Consider the following 23083-nt stretch of genomic DNA (forward strand, 5'->3'; position numbering starts at 1 on the left):
AGGCAAGAATATACAATGGAAAAAGGACAGCTTGTTCAAGAAGGGGTGCTGGGAAAACTGGACAGCCACATGGAAAAGAATGAAACTAGAACACTCCCTAACACCATACACAAAAAAATAAACTCGAAATGGATTAAAGACCTAAATATAAGACCAGACACTATAAAACTCTTAGAGGAAAACATAGGCCAAACACGCTCTGACATAAACAACAGCAGTATCTTCTCAGATCCACCTCTTAGAGTATTGACAATAAAAACAAAAATAAACAAATGAGACCTAATCAAACTGAAAAGTTTCTGCACAGCAAAGGAAACCCTAAACTAAACGAAAAGACAACCCACAGAATGGGAGAAAATCTTTGCTAATGAATCAACTGACAAGGGATTAATCTCCAAAATTTATAAACACCTTCTGCAGCTCCATACCAAAAAAAACAAACAACCCCATCAAAAAATGGGTAGAAGATCTAAACAGACAGTTCTCCAAAGAAGACATACAGATGGCCGAGAAACACATGAAAGAATGTTCAACATCACTCATTATTAGAGAGGAGCAAATTAAAACCACTCTGAGGTACCACCTTACACCAGCCAGAATGGCCATCATCCAAAAGTCTACAAATAATAAGTGTTGGAGAGGGTGTGGAGAAAAAGGAACTCTAGTACACTGTTGGCGGGATTGTAAATTGGTGCAACCACTGTGGAAAGCAGTATGGAGATTCCTCAGAAAACTAAACATAGAACTACCATTTGATCCAGCAATCCCACTCCTGGGCATCGATCCAGAGAAAACCATGACTCGCAAAGACACATGTACTCCAATGTTCACTGCAGCACTATTTGCAATAGCCAAGACTTGGAAACAACCTAAATGTCCATCGACAGAGGAGTGGATCCAGAAGATGGGGTACATATACACAATGGAATATTACTCAGCCATTAAAATGAACGAAATACCAGCACTTTTAGCAACATGGATGGACCTAGAAATTATCATGCTAAGTGAAGTCTGCCATACAATGAGACACCAACATCAAATGTTTTCACTGACATGTGGAATCTGAAAAAAGGACAGACAGAACTTCTTTGCAGAACAGATGCTGACTCACAGACATTGAAAAACTTATGGTCTCTGGAGGAGACAGTTTGGGGGGTGGGGGGATGTGCCTGGGCTGTGGGATGGAAATCCTGTGAAATTGGATTGTGATGATCATTATACAACTACAGATGTGATTAAAAAAATAAAAGAAAAAAAATAGAAACATATAATGCCTCCTCTCAGACCACAGTGGAATTAAACTAGAAATTGGTAACAGAAAGAAAGCTGGAAAACTCCCAAATGTATGGAGATTAAACAGAACACTTCCAAATAACATATGGGTCAAAGAAAAAAAAATTTCAAGCGAAATTAAACAATATTTTTTTAACTAAATGAAAACACAACTTATCAAATTTTGTGGTATGTAATGAAAGCAGTGCTTAGAATATTTATAGCACTGAAAACATACATCAGAAAAGAAAAAAGATAAAAAATCAATCATCTAAACTTCTACCTTAGGAAAGTAGAAAAAGGAGAGCAAATTAAATCCAAAGAAAACAGAATAAGTAATAAGTATTAGAGCAAAAATCAACAAACCAAAAGCTGGTTCTTTGAAAAGATCAATAAAATCGATAAGCCAGGCTAACTAAGGAAAAAGAGAGGACAAAAATTACTAATAACATGAATGAAAGAGAGACGTCACTACAGATCCTATAGACATTAAAAGGATAATAAAGGAATGAAATGAACAACCTTATGGCCACAAATTTGATAACTTAGATGAAATGGACCAATTCCTTGAAAGATACAATCTGCCGAAACTCACACAAGAAGAAAGAGGCAATCTATATGAGCCTATATCTATCAAATAAACTGAATAATATTATTAACCTTCCAAAACAGAAAGCACCAGGCCCAGATGGGTTCATTGGTGAATTTGACCAAGCATTTAAGGAAGAAATTATACAAATTCTCTACAATATCTTCCAGAATATACAAGAAGAGAGAATACTTCCTTACTCATCATATGAGGCCAGCATTACCCTAATATCAAAACAAAGACATTACAAGAAAAGGAAAGGAAAAAAAACCCTCAGGTCAGTATCTCTCATGAACACAGATGCAAAAATCCTCAACAAAATATTAGCGAATTAAATCCAACAATGTATACAAAGAATTATACACCACCACCAAATTGGATTTATCCCAGATATGCCAGGCTGCTTCAATATTCAAAAAACAATTAAAGAAAAAAAATCACATATTCACATTAATAGATGCAGAAAAGCATTTACAAAATCCATCACACGTTCATGATAAAAACTCTCAGTAAACTAAGAATAGAGAGGAGCTTCCTTGAGTTGATGAATATCTACAAAAACCTACAGCTAATGTCATACTTCATAGTGAGAAACTTGAAGTTTTCCCTTGATGATCAGAAGAAACAAGGCAAGGATAGCTCCTCTCACCATTGCTGTTCAACATAATACTAGAAGCCTAGCTAATGGAATAAGACAAGGAAAGGAAATTAAAAGTTAAAAGTATATGGATTAGGAAAAAAGGAAACTTTGTTGATTACACAATCATCTTAGTGTAAAATCCAAAAGAATCAATAGAAAGTCCTAGAATTTTAAGCAATTATATCAGGGTTGCTGGGTACAAACTTAATAAACAAAAGTTGATTACTTTCCTATATACCAGCAACAAACAAGTGGAAATTGAAATAGTGTTTACATTAGCACTCCCAAAATGAAATACGTAGGTCTAAACCTAACAAAATATGTACAAGATCTATGTGAGGACAACTACAAAATTCTGATGAGAGAAATCAATGAACAAAATGAGTGGAGAGGTAGTCCATGTTCATATTGATAGGAAGAATCAATATTTTCAGGATATCAGTTCTTCCCAGATTGATCTATATAATTAAGCAATCCCAATCAAATTTCCAACAAGTTATTTTGTAGATATCAAAAAACTGATTATATAAAGTTTATATGGAAAAGATCCAAACATTAAAGGAGAAGTACAAAGTTGGAGGACTGACAGTGCCCAAGTCGAGACAGTATGGTATTAGCAAAAGAATAGACAAATATACATCAATGGAACAGAACAGAGAGCCCATAAATAGACCCACACAAATATAGTCAACTCAACTTTGGCAGAGGAACAAAGGGAATACAAGGAAGCAAAGATAATCTTTTCAACAAATGATGCTGGAACTGGATGTCCACAGGCACAAAATACAGATATAGACAGAGACATTACACCCTTCCCAAAAATTAACTCAGAATGGATCACAAACCTGATTGTAAAACACAAAACTATAAAACTTTTCAAAGATAACATAGGAGAAAATATACATAACTTTGGGTTTGGTGATGACTTTTTCATGCAACACCAGAGGCATGATCCATGCAAATAACTGATAAGCTGCATGTCATTAAAACTAAATTTTTGCTGTGCAAAAGACACTGTCAAGAGAATGAAAACAAGCCACAGACTGGGAAAAAATATCTGCAAAAGACATCAGATAAAGAACTGTTAACCAATATATTTTTTAAAAACCCTCTTAAAAATAAACAATAAGAAAATAAACAACCCAATTTTAAAAGGGTGCCAATGACCTTAACAGACACCTCACCCAAGAAGATATAAAGATAGCAAATAAGCATATGAAAAGATGCTCCACATCATATGCCATCAGGAAAATGCATATTAAAACAATAGTCAGATACAATTACACATTATCAGAATGAGCAAAATCCAAAACACTAACACCACTAAATTCTCATGAGGACGTGAAACAACAGGAACTCTCATTCACTGCATGTGGGAATGCAAAATGGTGCAGCCAGTTTGGAAAACACTTTGACAGTTTCCTAGGAAATTAAACATACTCTTACCATGTGATCCAATAACTGCATTCTTGGATATTTACACAAATAAATTGAAAACTTATGTCCACAAGAAAACTTGCACACAGATGTTTAATAGCAGCTTTATTCATAATTGCCAAAATTCGATGCAACCAAGATGTCCATCTGCAGGTGACAAATAAACTTGGTACCTGCAGACAAGACAATACTACTCTGTGCTAAAAAGAAATGAGCTGTCAAGCCATGAAAAGACATGGAGGAACCATAAATTCATATTATTAAGTGAAAGAACCAATCTGAAAAGTCTACATAATGAATGATTCCAACTATATAATTGGAAAACACAAAACTATGGAAAGAGTAGAAAGATTGGTGGTTGTCAAGGGTTAGGAACAAAGATAGGATGGATAATAGAGGAGCACAGAGGATTTTTTAGTGTGATAAAACAACTCTGCATATACATAGCAGTGGATACATGACATTAAAATTGGTTGAAACCCATAGAACGTACAACACCAAGGGTGAACCCTAAGGTAACCTTGGACCCAGGGTGATAATGATATGTTCATCAATTTTAACAAATGTGCCACTCTGATGCGGGATGAAGATAATGGGTGGAAGGCTATGTGTTGTGGGGGTAGGGAGTTTATGGAAATTCTCTGCACTTTCTACACAATTTTGCTATGAATTTAAAACTACTCTAAAAAATAAAATCTATTTTTTTTTTAAAAAAGCAATGGCTTTACAGTAATTTTTTCTGTTTTAATTTCATTTATTTATTTTTCTTTTTTGGCCTCCCTGCAGCATATGGAATTCCCAGGCAAGGGATCAGATCTGAGCCACAGTTGCAACTTATGCCATGGCTGCAGCAAAGCTGGATCCTTTAATCAACTGTGCCGGGCTGGGAATCGAACCTGTGCCCTGACGCTGCAGAGACACCAAGGATCCTGCTGCACCACAGCAGGAACTCCACAATAATTTTTTAAATAAAATAAATAAAATACTAACAGAAATTTTAAGGCGGTTTTTTTGTTTTTGTTTTTTACCAGAATGGCCATCATCCAAGTCTACAAATAATAAATGCTGGATAGGGTGTAGAGAAAAGGAAACCTTCCTACACTGTTGGTGGGAGTGTAAATTGGTACAATCACTATGGAGAACAGTATGGAGGTTCCTTAAAAAACTGAAAATAGAGTTACCATATGATCCTGCAATCCTACTCCTAGGCATATATCCAGAAAACATTTGAAAAGACACATGCACCCCAGTGTTCACAGCAGCACTACTTATAATAACCAAGACATGGAAGTAACCGAAATACCCATCAACAGATGAATGGGTAAAAAAGATGTGGTACAATTACACAACAGAATATTACTCAGCTATTAAAAAAATAAAATAATGCCACTTGCACCACCATAGATGGACCTAGAGATTATCAAACTAAGTGAAGACAGAGAAAGATACATATTATATGACATCATTTATATGTGGAATGTAAAAAAAAAACAGCATAAATGAACTTATTTACAAAACAGAAACAGACTCACAGACATAGCAAACAAATTTATGGTTACCAAAGGGGGGGGAATAAATTAGGAGTATGGGATTAACACATACACAATACCATCTATAAAACAGATAACCAACAAGGACCTACCGTATAGCAAAGGAACTATATTCAATATCTTTTAATAAGCTATAATGGAAAAGAATTTTAAAATAAAATAATACACATATAAACTGAATCACTTTGCAGGACATCTGTAGCCAAAACAATATGGTAAATCAACCATACTTCAGTAAAAAAGATTTTCTAAAAAAGAAAATTTGGGGAGTTCCAATGTGGTTCATTGGGTTAAGAATCTGATGTAGCCTCCATGAGGATGCAGGTTTGATCCCTGGCCTTGCTCAGTGGGTTAAAGATCTGGCATTGCCGTGAACTGTGGTATAGGTCTCAAATGTGGATCGGATCCTGCATTGCTGTGGCTGTGGTGTAGGCTGGCAACTGCAGCTCCGATTCAACCCCTAGCCTGGGAACTTCCACTGGAAGATAGGTATTCAAAATTCTGAAGGAAAATTATTTCCCTGCCTGAAATTCTGTGTTTATTTGGATGTGTTCCCCTCAAGAAAGAGGAATAGCTGGGATGCAAGGGACAAGAGAGCCACATAGCAGAGAGGCAAAGGGAACTCCCAGGCCGAATGACAGGAGACTCAGCACGCCAGCTATAGAGAAGTTGTCAGAGAGCAGCTGTTCATGTCAGAGCAGGTCAGCAGGCTCTAGAGGAGACTTTCCTGGGAAGATGCAATTGTGAGAGTAACTGATTTACCCAGATCCTTTGAAAGGAGATTTAGCATTAAGCCACCGAGAGGAACATAGAAAAACTAAGCAAAAGGAAAAACAAGTTTGGAGGGAAAATTAATCTTAGCTCGATACATGTTTCAGCTGAGAATATACTGGCATAATTATGTAAACAGCAAACAAGGCTTTTGACTGACCCAAATTATGATCTATACATTTTGGTAGAATGAGGGGGGAAAAAAAGGAAAGATGCAGGGGAAGGACGGTAAAGAGAGAGAATTAAATATTCATCGTAAACCACAGATAACTCCTGCATCTGAAAATTGAGAAACCTATGGATATGGAGGCGGTAAATAGCAAAAGAAGCAGTTAAGTTTCCTTTGGAGAAGAGGCCAAAGGGGTGGGGGCAGGGAGATGCTTGTCAAGAGCCAGAGGCTCTGAGATTCTATCCCACTTGCATGCTAACCATTCAGCTTGCCACAGTTTCATGGAGGCTGACAGAAGACATGACTCCAGGGTCAGAGAGAACAGTTTATTAGACACACCACTAGTATTAGAATATTATCTTTTATTTGGTTCCCTGAACCCCAATTCTCAGAGTGGTGCCAAGAGAGCCAGAGTACACACAGTGGGTTGTGTTACAGGAGAGGAAGCCTGAGCTTCCGGAACCTGAATTGCTATTTATGGAAAGTGAGCCTGCCTACCCTTTGCTTTAGAGGAAGATGCTGTCTCTTCCAAGTTTGTTTGCCATGCAAACATCTCTAAAAAGTTTGTAGGATATTCCATGTTCCTGGATTGGGAAAATCAATATTGTAAAAATGGCCATACTACCCAAAGCAATCTACAGATTCAATGCAATCCCTATCAAATTACCCATGACATTTTTCACAGAACTAGAACAAACAATCCAAACATTTATATGGAACCACAAAAGACCCAGAATTGCCAAAGCAATCCTGAGAAACAAAAACCAAGCAGGAGGCATAACTCTCCCAGACTTCAAGAAATACTACAGTTCCTGGGTCAGGGATTGAATCTGAGCAATAGGTGCAATCTCTGCTGCAGCTGTGGCAATGCCGGATCCTTAAACTCACTGTGCCAGGCCAGGGATCAACCCCGAGCTATTGCAGTTGGATTCTTAACCCACTGCACCACAGCACAACTCCAGCAAAACATCATTTCTTAACAACATAAAAAAATACTGAAATGTTTAAAGAACACTTTTGCAATGTGTTTATAAAATAGATACGAAGACATCTTCTAATGTTTGTACTTCTCAATATTAGAAAACAATTTTCATTTACCTTGTATCACCTTCTGCTTTTGCAATGTGACCAAATATGTGAGCAAATGAATTTGGAATGATTCCTCTAAGTTCAGGAACAGCTCGAACACCTTCCATGGTAAAAGTTTTACCTGTTCCAGTTTGTCCGTATGCAAAAATAGTCCCTGAAAATAATGAAGAGAATCACTTTTTAGTCTAATGTTACAGGACAAGAGCTCTTAAAATTAATTCCTTTGACACTGTGATGCAATTTCTACCCTAGATTAAAATTTATTCCAGTGCAATTTTCACCTTTACCATGCTGTACTGTACAATATGCACTGTTCGCCACAGGAGCACAGATAGCACTGTTTAAGTACTGCAGTCAATGCCATAAATGCAAAATCTGACATTTGAGCTACTCATAAGAAATTTCTTAGAAAGTGTGTATTAATTATTTAATGTGGACATTAAATTAGAGAAGGAATATAGTTAGAGCAAAAGAATACAGGTTCCAGAGTAGAGAGATCTCAGCTTGAATCCACTCATCTGACATGTTTCTTCCATTTGACCTTTCAACATATCTAACCAGAGATTATCTCCTGGTAAAATGGAGATAAGAATAACCGACTCCACATTGATAGTAAGAACCAAATGAAACAATTTACTTAAAGAGACCAACCTGAGGCCTGGCAAATGGTAGCTTTTTTTCCCTCTTAATCTAAAATAAGTTCATTACTTAAAAAAAAAATTGTTTTGCAAAAACCAAGCAGGAGGCATAACTCTCCCAGACTTCAAGAAATACTACAAAGCCACAGTCATCAAAACAGTGTGGTACTGGTATCAAAACAGACAGACAGACAACTGGAACAGAATAGAGAACCCGGAAATAAACCCTGACACCCATGGTCAATTAATCTTTGACAAGGGAGGCAAGAACATCAAATGGGAAAGTCTATTCAGCAAGCATTGCTGGGAAACCCGGACAGCTGCATGCAAAGCAGTGAAACTAGAACACACCCTCACACCATGCACAAAAATAAACTCCAAATGGCTGAAAGACTTAAATGTAAGACAGGACACCATCAAACTCCTAGAAGAAAACATAGGCAAAACACTCTCTGACATCAACATCGTGAATATTTTCTCAGGTCAGTCTCCCAAAGCAATCGAAATTAGAGCAAAAATAAACCCAGGGGACCTCATCAAACTGAAAAGCTTTTGCACAGCAAAGGAAACCAAAAAGAAAACAAAAAGACAACTTACAGAATGGGAGAAAACAGTTTCAAATGATGCAACCGACAAGGGCTTAATCTCTAGAATATATAAACAACTCATACAACCCAACAGCAAAAAAGCCAGTCACTCAATGGAAAAATGGGCAAAAGACCTGAATAGACTGTTCTCCAAAGAAGATATACAGATGGCCAACAAACACAGGAAAAAATGCTCAACATCGCTGATTACAAGAGAAATGCAAATCAAAACTACCATGAGATACCACCTCACACCAGTCAGAATGGCCATCATTAATAAATCCACAAATAACAAGTGCTGGAGGGGCTGTGGAGAAAAGGGAACCCTCCTGCACTGTTGGTGGGAATGTCAACTGGTACAGCCACTATGGAGAACAGTTTGGAGGTACCTTAGAAATCTATACATAGAACTTCCATATGACCCCGCAATCCCACTCTTGGGCATCTATCCGGACAAAACTCTACTTAAAAGAGACACGTGCACCCGCATGTTCATTGCAGCACTATTCACAATAGCCAGGACATGGAAACAACCCAAATGTCCATCGACAGAGGAGTGGATTCGGAAGAGGTGGTACATATACACAATGGAATACTACTCAGCCATAAAAAAGAATGACATAATCCCACTTGCAGCAACATGGATGGAACTAGAGAATCTCATCCTGAGTGAAATGAGCCAGAAAGACAAAGACAAATACCATATGATATCACTTATAGCTGGAATCTAATATCCAGCACAAATGAGCATCTCCTCAGAAAAGAAAATCATGGACTTGGAGAAGAGACTTGTGGCTGCCTGATGGGAGGGGGAGGGAGTGGGAGGGATCGGGAGCTTGGGCTTATCAGACACAACTTAGAATAGATTTACAAGGAGATCCTGCTGAATAGCATTGAGAACTTTGTCTAGATACTCATGTTGCAACAGAAGAAAGGCTGGGGGAAAAATGTAATTGTAATGTATACATGTAAGGATAACCTGACCCCCTTGCTGTACAGTGGGAAAATAAAAAAATTATTAAAAAAAAAAAAAGTTTGTAGGGAATGAAGTAGGACGGTCAGTGCCTCATTCATAAGACATGCAGACCAAGAAAGAAATGATTCTCAAAAATGCTCTTTTCCATAATCAACCTCCTCGAATTAATTTTTTAGAATTACAAGCACAGATAACTCTGATAAAACTGAAAATGTACTAAGTTAGATATTTTACATTATTAAAACATCTCACCTAACTCTTACTCCTACTGACTGGTTATCTCTTCTTTCCAAAGGAGAGACAAAGTCAAGGGAGAAAAAAATGCGTAAGAAAGTTTTCTGAAACTTCACGCAGGGCGGGCTGGACCCCAGGAAGGGCGATCCCAACCCCAGCGAACCGATCCGGATCCGATCCAATCCGTGGCGAGAGCCCCGGCCTTCTGTAGCCCTGGCCTCCCATCGGGGCGGGTTCCTCCACTCCCTGAGCGCCAGGTTCTGGACCAGTAAAACCCAGACCAGATGGCGCAGGGTCGCGGCTGGAGGAGAGCTGCAAGCTACGGGTGTCAAGTGCCTGGAGCAGCTCCTTTGTACCCTGTGTTGATTGCCAGGATCTGGAGGTGAACCGAACCCCGCCGAAAACTTCAAAATATCATCGTGGATGACTGACTAGCCAGCGGGGCCTCGGAGGGCCAGGGCAGGATCTCTGGCCCGGGGGACCCGCACACCCTCCCCTGGCTGGTGCGCACAGACGCCCCGCCCCGCCTGGCACGCTCGGACCTCTAGCTCCCACCCTGGCTGCTCCCCCTGCGCAGCCCCAAGCCCGGTGGGCGTGGCGGTGGGGGTGGGCGCTTCGCGGCTCTCCTTCCTCCCCGCACCCGCACCTCCTGTGGCCACAGAGGGGACCTGCGCTGCGCAGATCCCGTTTATCAGCCCCATCTCCCATTACATAATGTGGCGCCTATCTCCCGGGCATCGCCGTGACCGCGAGCCTTCTCCCACGCGCTTGCTCACAGCTCCCCGCTCGGTTTTGCCGGTCCTGGCGGGGGAGAGGGGGCCGATCCACTCATCTTGGCACAGCCCTCAGGGACTCTTCACTCCCTCCCCCAACACAGAGACCCCACGGGAGACACTACTGATCCTATTCTGCAGTTGAGGAAACTGAAGTCACACAAACAGATGGCAGCCCTCTGGGCACTGGGTGGGGAAGCCCTGAAGGGTGGGGAGACCTGAAGGGCAAACCAGGCCCTCGGACCTGGGTTGTGCTGGGAAGCCTGGGGCTAGGAGAGAAGCGAGGGTGGGAATCGTGGTACCAGGGAGAGGAGGGGGTGGGCAAGGCCGGCAGCCTCCTGAGCAGGAGCGCCAGCGCCCCGTGGAGGACACTTAGGGGAGCTTGAGCCCCACTGGGATGGGGCAGAGGGAACCCGAGCAGGCAGGGAGGGGATGTGGAGGGGAAAGGCACTGGCCCAGGGGAGGAAGTGGGTGAGGGAGAGCGCCTGACATCAGCACCTAGTAGGCAAATGCTGCGGCCGCAGCTGCACACGGTTCTGGGAGGAGTTCTTGAGAAATGAAGGAAAAACTGGGAAATGGCTACGTGCCAGCGTCCCTGCAAGGTGTGTGTGTGGGGGGGGGCTGCTGCTCACAGGGGACATTGGAGTGGGGGCAGGCCCAGGAGTCACACTTCGCAGCCCTCAATCTGCAAGGGAAGTGTGAAGCCTCAGAGGGCAGAGGTTGGTTCTGACAGCCGTGTATCAGCGGTGCCCCAGGTCTCTTCAGGGCTGAGGCTGGGTCTGCCTCCTCCAGCCCTGCCCACGGAGGCCTTTCCAGGAGGATGGGTCCACACTGAAAGTGTGGCCGAGGCACCCAGGGTCCAGGCCGCCTGTGCTGAGAAATCATGAAAACAACTTCTCGAAAGACACATCCCAGGAGAAGCCCTGACTCTGACTGGATCTTTCAACAGAGGCTTGGGGATCCGAACTTCTATAATCCTTCCCACGGTGGGGGCCAACAGGGACTCAGATGGGCAAACGAAGTGGACTGCACTCTCCCCTTCTATCTGGTTCGAAGTTTGAATCCAGAGCAAGCATGGCTTTAGTAACGTAACAGATAAGTTCACTGAAAAAATAAAACCCGCAGATTCCCACATGTGATAGACTGTGGTCATGGCACTGGTCACCTCAAGGGGTCTGAGGGCAGGAGGGCAGGCACTCAGGACACTGGGCTAAAGTGCCAGGGTTCCAGCTGGCATGACTGACACCAGGCCACCCTCAGGGCCTCTCGCCTACCCCTGCAGTAAGCTCATCCAGATCTTAGAAAGGGGCCCAGACCCCCCTCAGGAAGAAATCCACAAGAAATCAAATTCTTTCCTTTATGCGATGCTGGATTTTCCACAAAGTAAAATCAAGATGAGTAAAGATGTGGTTTCTAGATAATGCCCGACAGAGCGGAGACCAGGGTGTGAGGCGTCACTCCTTGGGCCTATAAATGCTGTCACAAGAGGCCAAGGCCACAAGCTGCTCAGCTTAGGCCAGCCTACAAGTCTGCTCCTCACTCCTCCTGTGCTGGCTCCAGGCTCCATGGCGCTCTGGTTGACTCTGGTCATTGCTCTCACCTGCTTTGGTGGCCTCGCCTCCCCAGGCCCTGTGCCTCCCCACTCTACAGCCCTCAAGGAGCTCATTGAAGAGCTGGTCAATATCACCCAGAACCAGAAGGTGAGTGCCTGCTGGCCAGATGCCAGCTTCGAGGGTGTGGGGATGGGGGACACTCAGAAAGGGGACTGGTCATGGTCTGGGCCACGAAGGTTGGGCCTGGTCCTAAGATGTCTGTGGGTCAGGAAGAAGCCTCAAGGACTAGGAGATGAGCTTGGCCTTGAGGGAGAGGAGCCAGGCCGGGGGTGGGGAGGTGTAGCAATACAGACGGACCCATGAAAGAATTTGGCAGAGTCCCCAAGGACCGCTTCCTCTCCTGGCCTGGCCCTGCCTGACATGGCCAGCTCCTATTCAGCCGTTACTGCACAGAGGCAAACAGAGAAGGGCTGGCACCCGCCTAGAACTATTTGGCATTTGCCAACGGGATGTGAAGGCAATAATGGGGCCGTTATGCACAGCATCTTAGTTAAGCTCATTCTTTACAGAAGAATTCATTAGCAGAGTCAGCTCCTTTGCCCAGTGGGATGGCTCACACTTTCTGAGCACTGATAATGTGCCAGGCCCACTGCTGGGGGCTTTATAGCTCATTTAATTGCTGCCAATGACCTCAAGAAGCAGATATGATATCCCATTTGACAGACTAAGCTTCAGTGAGGTTAACTGACAAAAGTCAGATATGAACCAGTACTGGCTGATACCAGAGTGCTGGTGTTGGGAGCTGGAGTGTCCCCGATTCAGAAGGCAGGCTGATCAGAGCCTAGACCCCCACTCCTTCCTAAGCCATTAGGCCACCCTGCCCTGGGCCTTCCCTGCAGGCCTCCTGATGACGGCCTGTGTCACTTGTCCTGCCATGGCTGTGGCAAGCTTCACACAAAACTTGTCCCCTCACTGGCTGTGTCACTCACGTTTTCCTCTCCCAGCCCCAAAATCCTGTACAACAGGCCTCCCTCACTGTGAAGAGCAGGGAACCAAGTTCAGGAACTCTGAAGGTCCCGGGCCTGCCCCGGCTCTCCTGGGGATGCTTGGGGGGCTATCGGGGGGAGGCCTGGCCGAGGCTGGCTGGGCAGGCCTGGGACCCTGCCGGCGCTCAGCCTCCTGTCCTCTGCTCCCCAGACACCCCTATGCAACGGCAGCATGGTGTGGAGCGTCAACCTGACCACCAGCATGGTGAGGACCTGGACACTGCGGGGAGGTGGCTGAGGCTGTGGCCCTCGCGGGCTTGTCTTCTCTGAGCCTCGCTCACACAGCCAGGGCGGGCGGGGAGCGAGGGGTGGTTGTTGTCCAAGCTTCAAGGGCTACCCTCTGCCCCCTCATAACCTGGGCCCCTCCCACCAGCCAGACCCGCCTCCTCCAGGCGGCCCAGCCCCCTTCCTCCTGCAAACTCACTAAACGCACCTGCACCTCCTCCTGACGCCTGACTCGCTGGTGCTCTCCTCCCAGCAGTACTGTGCCGCCCTGGAATCCCTCATCAACATCTCCGACTGCAGCGCCATCCAAAAGACCCAGAGGATGCTGAGCGCCCTCTGTTCTCACAAGCCCCCAAGCAAGGTAAGCCTCCCCCGCCCCCCACCACCCCCTGTGTCCCCGCACCCACATCTGCCAGCCCTGGGCTCACCGCAGGAGCTTCAGGGGAACCTGGTTGAGCAAGCGAAGCACAAAGCCCCCCGCCACCACCCAGGCTGTGGAAGCAGGGACGTGCCCTTGGGATTTCCCTAGCCCTCACCCTGAGGGCTCCTGACTCCTACCCGAGCTTCCGTTTGACATGTGTAACATGTGGCTAAGAACCATACCCACCTCACAGGGGCTTTTGTGAGGCTTAAACCAGCCCCCACCCCCCGCACCCCCCACCCCGGGAAAGCCCCTGGTGGATGCGGGTTGTCCTCACTCTGGCGTCCCACTAACACGCTGGCCTCTTTGTCCTGCAGCAAGTTCCTGGCAAGCACAACCGAGACACCAAAATTGAAGTGGCCCAGTTCGTAAAAGACTTGCTCAAACATTTAAGGATGATTTTTCGCCACGGGTAGTTCAGATGAAGCATGAAAAACGAGCACTGATCTTTGCAGAGGCAGCCCTTTACCATCTAAGATGCGGATTCATTTTTCTTCCAGATGTCAGGAACTCACTGGGGAGAAGGGAGAGGGGGTTAGGGTGTGGGGGGGAAAGATTTCCTTAGCTTAGACTTGAGCCTGTGCTGTCTGCCTTGAGCCTAGCCGACCCCAGCTGCCCTGTGCCTTGGTGCCCAGGGCTCAGCTTGGGGGCCTCCTCCATCCGGGGCTCTGCGCTCAGGGGACGAGGATGGCATCGCCCCGCATGACCTCTCCTTGCCAGACATGGTGAGGAGGCATCGGCTTGACACGGGGGCAACTGAGGCAGAGAGCAGCCAGGCACATTTCTTCTCGGCCTTATTTATTATTGTGTGTTATTTAAACAAGTGTTTTTGTCTGTACCGGGCATAGGGAGGGACTGTTACCGCCAGAACTTAGAGCCAAGGGCCTGGAGACCTGGGGCTGCAGCACCACAGCAGCGGGCATCAGGAATCTCTGGCAATAAGTACTGTATGCATACATTTGCTACCTCACAGGGGTCCTGGGGCCGAGGCAGGGGACAGGAGAGAAGGCCAGGGTGGCCGCTCTTGTCTGCCAGCCAGCACTCGGCCCTCAGCCAAGTAATTTATTTTGTCCTTGTATTTAAAGTTAAGTATTAAAATATGTTATCAAAGAGTTAATATATAGAAGAGCAGCCTAGAACACTGCATATAGTGTATATGGACTTGGGGTAGGGGTGGGGGGTCACTAAGTTGTTTCACTGACTATGTCAATCAAGCTGGAAGCCAGAAATAAAGATGGTGATAAGAGACTTGACCATGTTTGCCCTTTTTTGGGGTTGGGGGGTGCCTTTGGAGACACAGACTTGTGTTCTTAGAACGCTGAGGAACTCCTCTAGAGACCGGCCAGTTGGAGGGACAGTGGGAGACAAGACCAGGGCTGAAAGAAAGCCAGCCAGCCTCTGGGGAGAGGGGACCTGGCCAGCAGGAAGTGCCCCCACTGGCACCCGCAGGAAGGTGGAAGGAGCATGGGCCAGGGTGTCTGGAGCAGGTGGAAACCTTGGAAGTCATCTCACGACTACAGCCCTTGATGAGTGGCTGGCCTGGGTCTGGCACCACCCACAGACCTCCGGGGTCACCCTCATAACCCCCCAGGGCTCCAGGAAGAGAAGATGGCAGCCAGTAAGGAGCAAAAGCCAGGATGTGCACCCCAAACTCACTCCAATTCCAAACCCCACACGCTTTACTACTCTGCCTTCCTCCGTCAAAATGCCATCTGGCCTGAATGCAAGACCTTTATAAGACTGTCACCAGCCTGTGTGGGCACCACCCCTGATGGGAAGCTCACTACTTCCTCTCAGGACACAGCCCATTCAATGTCTGGACACCTCTTGTCACTAGAGAGTGCACACCCACCACCTCTGCGAACAAAGACACACCAGGGACTTGTGGCCCCTGGACAGTGGAGTGACTGAGGTGGAGAACCAAGGTCGCAGGGCCCGGATCAGACTGCTCCTCCAAGCAGGTCTGTGTGTTTCTCCCTTGGCCCAGGTCAGTACGTGGAGGGTGGGATGTGGCAGGCCTCAGAGGGGCACAGCGAACAAGCAGGCCTGGCAGCCGCGGTTGTTCCTGGGTCTGGTTGGACAGGATCCTTCTCGCGGTGGGTGGTGGGTCATCAGAGACGGGTCTCCAATGCTGAGCGGCAGGGAGGCGCCCTCCATGGAGAGCCAGAGCCCTGTGGAAACATCTACAATGATGCACCCAAGTCAGTGGAGGCAGCCACTCAGGAGCAGAGACAGCTCGCGCCGCAGGCGACTCAGGCAGCAGAAGCCACGGCGGGACTTGTCCAGGGTGCAGATGACCAGCCCCTTCACCAGCCCCAGTGGAGGTGAGGGAAGAACCCCGCATCAAGTGCGCAGGGATGTGGGGATGTTGGGCCTAGGGAGGGGAGACCCAGGAGGGGGCAGCAGCTGACTGCCCGGGGCTGGGGGTGGGGGGGCACGGACTGTCTCTGTGCCCAGAGGTCTCAGAGCCTATTAAGCCCCACGTTTGCTGACGACTGCCTGTGACCTGCGCCGCACCAGACACCGGAGCTGTGATGAGCAACACACTGCACGGGCTCAAAGTGTAGCAGCAGAAAGAAGTCGTTAAACAACAGAGGGTCTGGGGGATGGTGCTCCACCTTGAGACGGTAGGAAGCTCAAAAGGCAGGGGTGGGGATAGGAGCAAGATCTCTGCTACCCGCTTCCAGGCCGAGATGCAAGGGTGTTAAAGTCAGAAGAAGACATAGGAAGATCGATTAAACAGACAGACGGCGATCTGTTCTCTGGCAGCAGCATCTCCGACCCATGTCCTCTCTGCCCAGCCGGGGCACTGGCCTGTCTGCTCAAAAAAAGACGGAAAGTCTTCCGGTGAAATTCCATGTGAGTTTTTAGAGAAGGAAGACTGGAACTGAGGATGGCGTGGGGGAGGACTGCTTAGGGTTTCCCAAACCACACAGCCTGGCGGGCCCTGCTACTGGGAGCACAGTGCGACAGGGCCGCCTGGCCCCCACCACTAGGGGTCCGCCGCACACCGTGTTCTCGACCAGCAGCAGCTCCCTGCCTGTGCCGCCACCTCCTGAGACTGTCCCCAGACAGGGGTCTGGGGTCACCGGCGGTGTGCAGTGAGCCTGAGGGGGCTGGGGGCCTTCCAGGGGTGACGGATCCCACAGAGCCACAGAAGCAAGCCTCTGCTGGTGGCCCCAGGAAGGCAGACTCAGCCAGGAATGAGAGAGAAAGGGGAGAGAGAAGAAAAGGTACGTGTCAGCTTTTGTGGCTTAGAGTATGAGCACCTGGGGACTGACCCCGGGCATTTGCTGGGAGTTTTCTCTAACCATGGTCTGTCTCCCTTCCCTCATGCACAAGGCAAACCCCTGGCGGGGCCCAGAGAGCAGGGGGCGTGAGGAAGAGATGGAGGCTCGGCGAGTGGGAGGGAGATGCTGGTCATGGGGCCTAGGGTGGGGAGCCCCGTGGCACCCCAGGAACCCCAGGCCTGGGAGATTTCACTGGAAGAGGGGCTGGGGCTCAAGTGAGAAGTGAGACACTCATTTGGGTTTCCAGCGAACTTGGCGCCACACACCTCTGTTTGCTGCTCAGATGAAGTGTCAGAAAACACTCCAAGTCACCTCAGGGGTTTCTCTGAGGCTGGCCGTCTGACTCGGGACCCAGGGGGACAAAGGCCTGCACCTTGCATCCTCGCGACAAAACAGCTTGATGGCTGGGCTTTATCAAATCCATCAGCTTGTCACCTTTTCGTCAGGATCCATGGGGAAGTGCCTTCTGCTTATGATCAGCTGGTCACCTTGAGCAAACTCAAAACCTGCTCCTGCCCTGAGCTGACTCCCTTCTAAGAAGAGCCGGCCAAGGCCAGACGGACCTGTCCAGGTGAGGCGGCCTGGGCTGGGACCCGTGGGCCAGGGGCCCAGCCTTCCCAGAGTCCCAAACCAGTGCCAGAACAGGGGCGGTGTCACCCCTCCCACACAAGGTGCCCACTCCTACTCTGAAAAAGAAAAGTCATAAAGCCTCATTATCTTCGCTCACTTCTCGGCTCCACCCAAAAGCAACAGAGCACAGGGTTTGCAACAAACTTTCCCAGATCAACTGATTTCTCGGCAGCAAGGGAGGGCCCCATGACGAAGCCATTTGAAATCCCAGAAGCAGTTAGTTTTCTACTTACGACTTCACTTTCTGTTGCGCTCTCTCCCTTCCCCTCCTAGGCACCTTCTCTTGTGGAAAGTCATTCTCTCACAGCGTCGTTGGAAACGCCCCCAGCCCCTGCCGATTCTGCTATGCGGTCACCAGTGACGCAGACGCCAAAATTAAATATAGCAACTCTCGTCAGCCCTACTCTCTGCATCACCTGGACCAGTGTGGGGCCTGAGGGCTCTTCCTGAAACCCATGGGGTGGGAAGGCCTGAGCTGGCTGTGGCCACCCCTGGAGACCTCAGCTGAGGGACCAGAGGATCTGAGCCCCCTCACCCCCACTGAGCAGTTTTATGAGCATAGATTCATTTCCCACCGGGGCACAAAGACGTTTAATTAAAAAAAATTGAACATGGAATGATGCCTGGTCCATGAGGGACCTGATCAAAGTCTGGGTCAGAAAGGGCCAGCAGTGCTCCCAGGAGGCCTGAGCCAGGACCCCTGGGAGTGGCTACTCAGGAGAGGAGCTGGGCCTTGGAGGGGCCTGGGACCCAGCCGGTCTTGCACTATTCCCCCCATGGGCTGGACCTTCTTGGGTCAATTAGATCCTGCGTTGCCAAGAGAGAGGAAGATGCTCCAGTGTGCGGTGGGGGTCTTCACCTAGCCCCAGGGGCAGAAGGACCAGAGGCAGGGGAGGGGGAAAGGAGTGGGCCACCAGCCCAGCTCTGAGGTTCAGGTGACATGGATGGACAGGTCCCACGGACTCCTTAGTCGGCTTCCTTCTCTCTCAGGAGAAGATGCCATCTCACCATCCACTCAGCGAGGCCAGAATCCATAGCCATGCCTGCCCTGGCTCCCTCCTTCCCTGGTCCTCTTGTCCCCTTGGAGGGTGTCCTCCCTGTGTCTGTGCCCAGGATCCCATTCCCCTTGCCTTCTCCAGGGCCTCGGGACAAGGACTTCAGGGTCCAAACAGCATAGGCTCCGAGTCCCAGATGTGCCCCAACTTCCCTGCTGTGACTTCGACAGAGCCTCAGCTGCCCCTCTGGGGAACGGAGTGCCACTCATTCATGCAACAAGTGTCTGCCGAGGCCTTTACTAGGTGCCAGATACTGTTCTAGGGGCTGGAGACCCACAGTGAACAAACCAGGAGACTTTATTTGGGGGACAGGATGCATACACAAAAGAACATGGGGTGGGCAGGGGGCCATCAGGGAAATGCTTCTGGTGAGATAGGATAGAACCAAAATCTGGATGAAGTGGGATGAGCAGGGAGAAAGCTATCCAGAGAGAGAGGACCGCGCGTGTTAGAGTCCTAGGGATAGAAGCATTCGTGTGGCCGAAGCAGAGGGCGAGCAGGACTAGGCTTTGCTCCCAGTGGGTTGGCGACACTCTGGCTGCTGAGGAACAGACGCGGGGACGAGGTGGGGGCCGGATGACTATATATAGCAAGAGGCTTCTGCGGACCCGCAAGTGGGCAATGACGCTGGATGTGGCAGTGAGGGTGGGATGTGGTCAGATTCTGGAGATATGTGTGTAATCTCCATAATACACCATTACGCTGCGTATGACATATAGTAATTGTACATGTACATATATCTTATAATAAATATTACATACACATTGAATTTTTCTCTCCATGTGAGTCTTAAAAATCTTTCGTTATGGGAAAATCTCAGACACGTACAAAAGTAACTCCCAGATAACCACAGTCCCCCTTCAACAGCTGGCAACTCCTGGCCAACTTCCTTTCCTCTCGGCCCCAGCGGCCCCCCTCTGAGGCAGCACACCATTCAGTTCCGGCTACAGTCTGAGGGCAGAGGCTCTGGATTCACACTGGGTGTGGGCATGGGCGGTCTGCCCACGGTGTGAGCACCTTGCAGGTGGAGCTGCCATTTCCTGAGCTGAGGGAACCTGTGCTCACATGTGTCCCATTTAAAAAATAACTATGGGTCACGGGTGATCGCCCCCCTTTGCAGCCAGCGGCCCAACCGAGCCCACCTTCCGAAAGGCATCGAGACTGCAGTTTCCATTTCGCAAGGTCCCTGGGCTCCAGAAGCCGCCTCAGTGATGCCACTGATTATCTCCTATCAGTAATTCCAGCCGAAGCCCTTCCGTCCTTATCTCGCCCGACCCCTCGGAACATGTGACGCTGCTGACCACTTGCGTCCCGAACCGGGTCCCCTCTTGGCTGCCTGCCTCCTCTCCTGGCTTCCCTCTCGTCTCTTGCCCAGCCCCCGACCCAGGAGAGTCCTGGTCCCTGGGCTCCCTCACCGTCCGTGTCTACAAGCCAGACCCTCCTCAGCTCAGTGGACCCCACAGCAGGAGCCTCACTTCGTGGGCCCCACGCCCCACTTCCTTCCCTCAACTGCCGTCTCTGTGAGGGGTGGTTCCCCAAGCCAGAAACCTGGGGGTTTCGGGGCCTTCTCCCTCTTTTTCACCCTTATACCTCGCCAATTCCAATTGTGATTAATAGTAACCATGAAGAGAATCATGATAATGGTGACAATGACAGGTGGCATTAGTGGGCTTCCTATGTGACAGGCACACCCAACGCTTTTATCATGATCACTTCATACAATCCTCTCACACCCCTATCATTAGCCCCGTTAGACCAAGAAGCCTGGACAGAGAACCCTTCCCAAGGCCACCCAGACAATGGTGGCAGAGCTGGGATTCAGAATGACCTTGTCCCGCTGACTCCAGGACCCTCGACCCTCAGACCCCCTGAAGGCGGAGTCTGGACGTGGGGAGAGGAGGTTTTCCCCAGAGGTGTTTGGGGCTGTCAGGACAGCTGAGGCAGCAGCCACAGGAGGACCCATGGGTGGCAGCCCAGCGTGTTCGACAGCACTGGGCCTGCAATGGCAGCCACAGGGGTCGGGGTCCTGCCTGAGGATCCAGTCTGGAGCCTGCCCTCTGCCCTCCCAGCATTTTGTAATGCCCACTTTCAGGCATGAAACACTTTCTGCAATGAATCCAGATGCATAAGCTTGAGGGCCACAGTGCAGCAACTGAGAGTTACTCCTCGAAACAGGGACGGGTCTCGAAGGCCACCTAAAACCGACACATGTAGGCCAGTGTCCACTGCAAAACCTCCACTGTCCTGTTCAGACTCAGATGCACCTAACAGATTAAGTACCACAGTCATCTGACTGACCGCAGACACGGTCAACAACAACAGCACTCACTAAGGACCAGGCAGTAGTCTATTTAAAAACACTCACTGGCGTTCCCTTCGTGGCACAGTGGAAAAGAAACTGACTAGGATCCATGAGGATGCAGGTTCGATCCCTGGCCTCACTGGGTGGGTTGGGATCCGGCATTGCAGTGAGCTGTGGTGTACGATGACGACACGGCTCGGAGCCTGTGTTGCTGTGGCTGTGGCGCAGGCCGGTAGCTACAGCTCCAATTTGGCCCCTAGCTTGGGAACCTCCATATGCTGCAGGTACGGCCCTAAAAAGATGAAAATACACACACTTAGATATTCCTCAGAACAACCTCAAGGGGCAGGTTCCACCGTGACCCCCACCGTACAAAGGAGGCTGAGGGGTGTGCCTAAGGCTGCATCATGAGGAACCAGAGAAGCCAGGACTGCCAGGCCCACCATGAGCTCTGGGGGCCTCTAGGAGTAGTGACTTTCATACAGTAACGTGGGCCATGAAGTGCATGCCATGGAATCTCCCACTTGCTCCTCAGGACTCTCCTGAGGAGGAGCTACATTATTCCCATTTCACAGGTGAGGAAACTGAGACCAGAGAGAGTTGGTGATCTGCCCACAGCCACAGAGTCAACGGATTTGTTTGCGGGGCTCCAAATCTAGCACTCACACCTGCTGGGATCCAGGGCCCTAAGGAGAGCTCTGCGGGTCTCTGGGCTGGTCTCAGCTCTCAGGAGGAGAGAGGGAAGTGGGTCTCTGAGTGCAGCCAGGGCCCAGAAGTGTCTTCCACTTCCCTGTGCTCTCGGGTGCCACCCCACTGGCCTCTCAGGGTCCAGCCCATGACTCCCACACGCTGGGAGAGGCCCCTCAGTGGCTGCTAACTGTCGTCCCTGAGGTCCAGGTCTCCGCCTTCTCAGCCTCCACAAACGCAGCCACATGCATGGCTGCCAAGGTGCCGTTCTACAGGGGGGGGGGACCATTTTTACCTTCTGCCCTTTGAGGGAACTTCTGTTCACTCCCTGACAGTCTGGAAAGTTTATCCTTTTAACTCCAACCTCCTCCAGCCTTTGAAACAAAGCCAAAAAGAAGCTGTATTCTGGAGTTCCTGTCATAGCTCAGTGGTTAACAAAACCCGACTAGTGTCCACGAGGATGCGGATTTGATTCCTGTCCTCGCTCAGTGGGTTAAGGATCCGGCGCTGCCGTGAGTTGTGGTGTAGGTCGCAGATGTGGCTCGGTTCTGGCGTGGCTGAGGCAGCTACAGCTCCGATTGGACCCCTAGCCTGGGAACCTCCATATACCTCGGGTGCGGCCCTAAAAAGACCAAAAAAAAAAAAAAAGCCAAAAACCTGTATTCCGCTTCTGAGCTATAAATTCTGAATTACCTTCCTTTTCTGACTCCTATCTTTGCCCCTAGAGCCTCCTCTCCAGCTCTTCCTCAAACCCCAGGGCTCTGAAAGGTGTGCTCTGTGCCCCAGAGTCTCCTCCAGTGCATCTGCATGTCCAAGGTTACTCCTGTTTTAACTGCCATCTTTCCTTCAGAGAGGAGTCCAGACCATTTTCCCCCAAATAATAATTAATCTGATTTGAAGTCTCTACCGTTTATTAACAAGTCTGCCCCTCTTATTAACTACCCCTACTTGTGTGGCAAAGAATAAACTGACTCTAGCAAAAAACAAATAATCCAATCTAGAAATGGGCAAAGGGAGTTCCCCATGTGGCTCAGTGGTTAACGAATCCGACTAGGAATCATGATGTTGCAGATTCGACCCCTGGCCTTGCTCAGTGGGTTAAGGATCCAGCGTTGCCATGAGCTGTGGTGTATGTAGGTCACAGACGTG

The 23083-nt window shown here is 48.5% G+C and overlaps 1 protein-coding gene across 2 annotated transcripts; it reads left to right on the plus strand.

The window, feature by feature from the left end:
* The first annotated feature begins 12207 nt into the window (after positions 1 to 12207).
* Positions 12208 to 14750, plus strand: IL13 (interleukin 13). 2 transcript variants are annotated; one of them, XM_047774488.1, is made up of 4 exons: positions 12208 to 12425; positions 13476 to 13529; positions 13803 to 13910; positions 14288 to 14750. In XM_047774488.1, exons 1-4 carry the CDS (start codon positions 12291 to 12293, stop codon positions 14384 to 14386), a joined length of 396 nt encoding a protein of 131 aa, XP_047630444.1. In that variant the 5' UTR covers positions 12208 to 12290; the 3' UTR covers positions 14387 to 14750. The 2 variants fall into 2 exon arrangements, with proteins under 2 accessions (XP_047630444.1, XP_047630445.1); XM_047774489.1 differs by having other exon boundaries at positions 13806 to 13910.
* The last annotated feature ends 8333 nt before the right edge of the window (positions 14751 to 23083 follow it).

Source organism: Phacochoerus africanus, chromosome 4, assembly GCF_016906955.1.
Source record: "Phacochoerus africanus isolate WHEZ1 chromosome 4, ROS_Pafr_v1, whole genome shotgun sequence".
Lineage (NCBI taxonomy): Eukaryota > Metazoa > Chordata > Mammalia > Artiodactyla > Suidae > Phacochoerus > Phacochoerus africanus.